We start from the raw sequence: 7,840 nt of genomic DNA, 5'->3' as shown, positions 1-7,840 counted from the left end.
TAAACTCCTCTTTTTGATAAACATTTGAAAAGAGCCATTTTCTCCCAGTGAAAATTTAAGTACAAGGTTCTTTATTTTTAAGACAGTTTCATTTCAGGGCCTAGTACATCATGATTGAAAGCTGATTTTTTCCCCTATGTGAATTATTCCTTTCTGTAGACTAGTGCAAATCACACATTGCCTGCCAAACTTATGACTCAAAGGACCCTGAAGACTTTTTGTAGCCTAGCCACAACCCAGAAACCCTAAGCCGTTTCCACGTGAAACAACCAAACACGGTCTCCTGAGCCGCTACTGTGAAGGCTCCTGTACAAACAGCGAATGAGATGGCAGCACCCCCTTCTGCTCCCACCCCTCCACGTCTGCAGCATCCAATCGCTTTTCTCTGTCTTGTGGTCGGTCCCTGGGATTGGCCAGGAACGAGATCGGCGCGGGACCACTGCGCACGGGCGGAGCACGGCGACTTGTCCGTCACGTGCGGCCGCCGGGCCTCCCGGGGGTGCTGTGCGCTTGGCGGAGCTGGGCTGGAGATCTACTGCGCCTGCGTTGTGGGCGTTCTCGGGGAGCAGCTGCCGCCGCCACCGCTATCGTCGCGTTCGGGTGTAGAATTTGGAATCCCTGCGCCGCCTTAACAATGAAGCAGAGTTCGAATGTGCCGGCTTTCCTCAGCAAGCTGTGGACGCTTGTGGAGGAAACCCATACCAACGAATTCATCACCTGGAGCCAGGTACGGTCGTGCCACAGCGCCCTGAATAACCGCCTTCTCTCTCGGTCTCCCGCGTGGTTGTCTTTTGCGGCCTGCAGCTCGACGCTCTCTGAGAGGCCCACGGCGCGGGGCCTTGGCGTTCGGCCTGGCGGGGGACCCCCTGTATTGTTCGCGCGGGGAGCCGCGGGGGCCGGGCCGGCGCCGCTCGCCTCAGGCCGCGGTGGGGGAGGGGCGGCCCGCGCGGGGCATCGCGGCCCTGGTAACCCTGTAACGGTCCTGTGTGGTGGGGTCAGCGTTCGGACCCGGCCGGGAGGAGCGAGGGGAGCCGAAGAGCCGAGGGTGCGGGAGCCACATTACTGCACACTCATCCTCCGTCCTCCCGCCGGACTCAAGGGTTATACGAATCGAATCGCGGAGGGGATAGGGAGCCCCGGGCCAGGATCGTCAGCGCAGGGGTTTATAAGAAGAAATCTTTACCTCAGTGACCTGATTCTCCCCAACATCCATCCCCCCGTCTACACACACACACACACCGCTTTGCATCTGGGATCTTAATGAGTAGAGCAATCAGGGAAATAGGCAAATATGTTCAAATGCAGGTTCATAGAAAATGGCAAATTATTCTTTGGCGATTTTGAGCCATTTGTATAATTGGATTTTATGATTATTATAATAAAAGTGCTGATAGGTGTTTAGTAACTTGTAATCGTTAAATTTCACCAAACAGTTACCAGCAGGGTGATATATGGATGCCTTGATTATTGGTTTGATCTCATCTCTTTTAAACAAGGACCTTAGTCAAGCCCCTTAGCTTGTCTGGCTTAAGTTGAGTCATCCATAAGATGGATGGGTTGCCTAGGTGACCTTCTAGTTCCAAATGTGAAGATTCTAGGCAGAATGATTATTTACATCAACGGTGCATTCGTGTTAGTATACACTCCTAGGCTGTTAGAATCATTTTGTGAAGGCTTTCTCTTACTATAGACAGTCACCTACTTGGGCATATTTTCATGTGTAGAGTTCTTGAGAAGAATAAGTAAAACTACCTGAATGGGTGCCTGGCACCTGTTAAGTGCTGAGTAAATGTTATCCTTATTCCTCCTCCCTTTCTTTTCTGTTCCTTTCCTGTTGTAGGAACTCTTAGTTTTATTTACTTTTATCTTAACAGGGAGCACCATATTGAGTACATGAAGTTTTCACTATAATAATACCATATTTTGCCTTGTGTTAGTGTCATTTGTTTATTTTTAAACTTTAGAATTTAATTTTCATATGGTCAATGTAGGCATCTGGGTTATCTTATTAGGCCCCCAGGGGTGGAGGGGGGCATTGTGGCAGTGTATGTATTAAGCATTTGATGAATTCTGTACAGTTGTACAAAGAAAGGTGAAAATAAGAAAGCCAGCCACCAGCATGTACTTAAAATAAACAGATGTCTCATGCTTTTCATCAGTCAGAAGGATTAAAAGTTGACAGGGATGGATCAGCACAGACTGTTACTCAGTCACATATTCATGTTAGAAATTGGATTGAGATTCTCTCCCCACGCAAGCCAACTTTATTGTACCTTTTTGGCTGGACAGGCCTTCTGGTTTTTACTGCCTAGAAATGGTGCCTACTAAATATGCTGGCAGTTGGTTTTAATTAAATGATATTTTGGCAGTGGCAGATCTAATAAGTACTCATTAACCAAAATATTTTAATAACATTCTTGTTTTCTGAGCGGTATCAAATGTGGAGTTTCATACTGATCCATAAATGCATCATTTTATGAATTCTAAATCAAATAAACCAGCCACGTAATCACTCTTATTTATCCCCTTATTAAGTCTAAGCTTATGTTTTAACTGCTCATTTTCTAATGTGCCTACGGAACAATCAAAATGTAAACTCATTGAGATCAGTGTCTGTGCCAGAGACCCAGTAGGTGTTTAATAAATGGTTGATGAATGAATGAAATCCCTGGAAAATGTAATGGGAGTGGTGGGAATGATAAAGATAGAACTATGTTTGAAAACAATCTTAGAGATCATCTAAGTTAGCCTCATCCTTGTATAGACGAGGATTTGAGGCTTGAACAGGTTGCTTCTCCATAATTATACAGCTAGCCAGGATGGGAGATGGGATTCCTAACAGATTTCTGAGGTCCTGGATCGGTCTCCCATCAATAGCACTAAGCTTAATACAGGTTGGCACCACATTTAGTCTTATACCAAAATGTTGCCTTCCCCAAATTAGTGGACAATTCTGGATAAATGTTTTTAGGGCTAAGCCTGGTTCCTTAGGGCAGCTGTTACTTTTGCTCTCCACAGATTTTTCTAAAAGTTGTGTTAACACTGAAAGGTAAAACTTTAATTAAACAGTGATATTAGGATGACAAACTGAAGTAAATTCCTCTTATCTTTTATATTTATGGTTGTTTCTGGTTTCCTTCAAGCTTGTTGTGCTGTACTTCTGTTGAGTTAATTTCACATTTATGCTATCTGAGTGAAAATCTTACTGAGAACTTTTAGAAGAAGCAGATGTTTTAGGATCCAGGCAATCTTTTATGCAGTTTTTTTCCACTGGTGGAAAATAATTTATTTCTCTAGCTTGAGTGTAAGACAAGGGAAGAAAACTCTTACCAATGGCATTTTGGAAAGCTTGGCTTAATATCCCTTAGACGTATAAGTTTAGTTTTCCTTGACACTTGCAATATGACAAAATTGAAAAGTGAAGTAGTACCCTCATTCTCACCATAAAATGTAATATTCTGAGCAACAAAATTATACTAAATTTGCTATTGACTCTAAAATAATAAAAACATCTTTAGGTCCAGAGTGTCTTTAAAAAAACATTGTACATTTTTCCATTTTCCACTTAATCTCCTGGGAAAAAATTCCTTTTCTTTCTTTCTTTCTTTCTTTCTTTTTTTTTTTTTTTTTAACATTTCCTATTATTATGTATTGATTCTTGGCTTTGGTAGAGAATTTGTTGCCAGAATCAAAGACAGAGTTTGTACTGTTGGACAACCTAAAACTATTTTAAATGTAACAGGGTCCTAAAGAGAGGACACATATTTAGCTTGGAAGCAAATGGGGAAACTTGATATTCAGAGACAGGTTGTGGAGGTTAAATGGAAGTTCTTGCTATTTAGTGAAGAATAGTATTTACTGTTAATGAGAAATTTGATAATCAGTGTATGTTGAAGTGCAGCATTGTAAAAAAAGGAAAGAATTAGAAGGTCATTCTTTTGTCAGTGTTCTTACCTTTGTTGCTGTTCTTCAGATTGCTTGGTAAGACCAAGTGATTTCCACTAAAGATCTCATACCTATCTGTTCCACCTTTTTGTGTCCTTTGGCATTCTGTACTTCTCTGTTCCTCTCATATCAGCAGAGATGAATAGGACATAGGAGGCAGAGGGAGCAAAAACAGAATTTTTCCAGTGTTTTCTGTTTTGGACGAATTTGAGCAGTAGGCCCTTAGACTTTCCAGCATACTATAATAATATTGTTTTGAACATCCCAGCAAGCATTGCGTTGTTTTAGTATTCCAAAATAAAAATAAGAAAGGCTACAAGTGTGGCAGGGTAGGGGTAAAATCCAACTTAAATGAGCCTGCAGAAAAGTTGAAAGATTCATTCAAAGATTCGTTTGCAAGTATTTTTTATCTGAGAGAGAGAGAATGAGCTAAAGACTCAGAAGAAATGATTGATGATAGACTGGTTGTTAAAGAAAGTTAGAAATTCAAAAAGTGTTTTAAAGTGATGGATCTCAAGTGTTAGGTTTTAGTAGGAGTATTTTGAGTGTTCTAAACCTGCAGCCCCCAAACCCTGGGTCATGGACCGGTCCCGGTTCTAGTCCATGGCCTGTTAGAAACCAGGCTTTCCAGCAGAAGGTGAGTGGCAGGTGAGCAAGGGAAGCTTCATCTGTATTTACAACCCCTCCTCATTGCTGGCATCACTGCCAGAACTCTTCCACCTGCAACAAGTTCCATGGAAAAATTGTCTTCCATGAAATTGGTCCCTGGTGCCCAAAAGGTTGGAGACTGCTGTTCTAAACCAAAAGTGCAAAAAGGTTAACTTGGGTAGTAACAGCTGTTACTACTCTTTGGAATCTTGTCAGCATTTGTGGGAAAGGTTTACAGAGAAACCAGTCTTTCCCACCCCACTCTAGTAGCTTTATTTCCCTTGTAAAATGTTCAGGGAGGGTTCTGTGTTGTATTGCTTGAGACTTTCATAGGTTTAAATGGTAGTAAGGTGGAATTTTTGCACACAAATAAGTTCCTTACTAATTTTAGGAGACTGAAGGAACACCATAAGCACAGATATGGAATGATACGAGTGAAGTGAGTAAGTGGGAGTATGTGAAACAAAGCTCAGGTATAAGCAAGGGACATTCATCTCCATTTGATATAATAAAAGAGTCGAAATTCTAAAAGCATAATTTGGTCCATTTGGCCAAAGATTCATTTAGTCAGTCACAAATATTTCTTGTGAATATGTTATGATTTCACAATGTGTTGGATACTAGGAATTCACTCAATTATGAATCAAAATTCCTGCCTTCATGGAGTTTACATTCTAGTGGTAAAAACTGATAAATAAAAAGTAAACAAACACAAGCCGGGTGTGGTGATGCCAGCCTCTTTTCCCAGCTACTCAAGAGGCAGAGGTGGGAGGATCACTTGAGTCTAGGAGTTTGAGGCCAGGCTGAGCAATGTAGGGAGATCCAGTCTGTACAAAAAATCAAAAATAAAAAAAACATTAGCTTGGCATGGTGGTGTGCATCTGTAGTCCTGGCTACTTGGAAGGCTGAGGTGGGAGGATTGCTTGAGCCCAGGAGGCTGAGGTTACAGTGAGCTGTGATGAGGCCACTGCACTTTAGCCTGGGTGACAGAGTGAGACCCTGTCTCAAAAAAAAAAAAAAAAGCAAACACAAATAATTTCAGTTAGTGATAAGTACCATAAAGAAAATAAAGTAGGGTAAGCAGAGAATATATCTGTTAGGGTCTAGACAGAAGACAGAACCCATAGGTATTTTCAACAGTGAAACTTCAATAGAATTACTGACTATATCAGGGAAATTGGAGTAGGGAAAACTCTAAAGAGTATAGGAATAATTACAGAAGCAGCTACTACAGATAAGACTGAGATAGAGTACCCAAGTATGAACCCTTTCCCCCAAGGCTAAGATCCTGAGCTTGTGGAGAGAGTATGGCCATGTCTCACCGAATGGCAGAGAAGTCACTGGTGGTGCACTGGTGGAACTTACTTGAAACCCAGCCTTCAAAATTAGCTGGGAAATATGCCCTCTAGGACAGGGGTTGGCAAACTATAGCCCATGTGCCAGCTGTCTGTTTTATAAATAAAGTTTAATTGGAACATAGCAATGCCCAGACTACTTACATATCGTCTATAGCTGCTTTTTACTACAAAAGTAGAATTGAAATGTTACGATCTGTAAGCCTAAATTATTAACTATCTGACCCATTAAGAAAAAGCTTGTCTGCTCTAGAGTACCCTAGAAAGCTGTTCTTGGGGAAGTGTCTTGCTAGAAATGCTCTGTTTTGAAACCTCCCAAAGGAGAGGGAGTGCCAGGGAAAGCTGCTGGCCTTTGAGTGCTCCTGACCACCATTCTTGTCAGCATTGCAACAGCTAGGTGCTAGAGAACCTGCTTACACTGCAGGAGCCTGCCAAGGGGACACAGCCAGGAAGGAGAACCCTTTCCTCTTGTAATATCTCTATAGTATTCCCCACTTAGAAAGCTTAACATCATGGCAGCTAGAAAAAGGTATATAAGGGACCTGACTCCATGTTTGCAGAGCAGACAATAAAGAATGAATTTAGAACAATAAATTGATAACTGTCATGTAAACTGACTGGTTTTGTGGGTATTTTAGGTAGGGTGGTGAGGAAAGCCTCTCTGAGGAGGTGATGTTTGAGCAGAGACCTGAATGATTAGAAAAAATGGGCCAAAGGGGAATGGCAAATGTAAAGGCCTTGAATGTGGCCTGTTCAAGGAAACAAGAAAGCCCATGTGGTTGGAGTATCTTTAGAGAACAGGAGAGTGAGGGCAGGGAGGTAGGCAGGAGCAGATGGTATAGTAGACCTTAGCGCTGTGGTATAGAGATTGTAAGTGAAGGGAACAATTAGAAGACCAACACAGTTTTCCAATATGGTATTGAAAATAGTGGTGGCTGAGAGTAGGATAGTAGTAGTAGAGGTGGTGAAAAGTAGTCAGCTTTGGTGGTGAGAAATTGTCAGCTTTGATATCTACTTTGAAGGCAAAGCTGTAGGACTTGCTGATGAATTGGCTGTAGTTGGAGGAGGGACATGAAAGAATTAAGAATGATTCATAGATTTGGCCTGAGCAACAGGATGAATCTATTTGTGAGATGGGGGAGGATAAGAGAAATGTAGGTTGGGGATTCTGTTTGTTTATAATAGCTTTGAGAGTAAAACGAATCTCTAGTATTATTTGGAAATTGTTTCATTTTACTTACATTTGATTGACTATGCTTATTTCATATGGCCACACCTAATTTCAAAAGGGGTGGGGAAGTGCAGTGCTAGGAAGAGCAGGAATACTTCTAAATAGCTGACTGACTTACACACCCCACAAGATGTCCAAGTGGAAATGTTGAATAGGTTGTTGACTATGGGACTTTGGCATTCAGGGTGGAGTTTGGAGCTAGTGAGTGTAAAGCCATAGGACTGAATGAAATCATCTGGAAAGATGATGAAGATAGAAGGAACTGAAAGATGAGGTATTCCAACATTTAGAGGGATGAAAATAAGGAAAAGCCAGCAAAGGACACTGAGAAGAAACAGTGAGAAAGGAGGAAAATCAAGGGAGTGAGGTCATAGAAATTAGTGAAAGAAAATAGTTCAAGAAAGAGATGATCAACTGTGTCATGTGCTATTATGAATATTCTTATATACCTCTCCTGGTGTATATAAGCAGAGTTTCTCTAGGTCTCTTGTTTTCCACAGAGATCAAATTAGCTTATTCTCCTGTTAGTCATGCATAAGATTTTCCTTTAATCTACCTCTTTGTCAAAACTTGATATTATTATTCATCTTAATTTTTACCGGTCTAGTGGATGTAAAGTATTATCTTAATAAGGTTTTAATTTATATTTTCCTGACTATTA

General features: G+C 41.4%; 1 protein-coding gene across 1 annotated transcript in view; it reads left to right on the top strand.

Moving 5' to 3' along the window:
* Positions 1 to 468: 468 nt before the first annotated feature.
* Positions 469 to 7,840, top strand: part of HSF2 (heat shock transcription factor 2) — a 52,241-nt gene continuing 44,869 nt past the window's right edge. The window contains exon 1 of the mRNA XM_012643804.1: positions 469 to 727. Within this exon, the coding sequence (XP_012499258.1) occupies positions 635 to 727 (93 nt within the window). The 5' untranslated portion in view covers positions 469 to 634. The remainder of the gene's footprint in view (positions 728 to 7,840) is intronic.

Source organism: Propithecus coquereli, unplaced genomic scaffold, assembly GCF_000956105.1.
Source record: "Propithecus coquereli isolate 6110/MARCELLA unplaced genomic scaffold, Pcoq_1.0 Scaffold200, whole genome shotgun sequence".
NCBI classification, from domain to species: domain Eukaryota; kingdom Metazoa; phylum Chordata; class Mammalia; order Primates; family Indriidae; genus Propithecus; species Propithecus coquereli.
The sequence above is the reverse complement of the archived record's forward strand: the minus strand, read 5'-3'. Positions and strand labels throughout refer to the sequence as shown.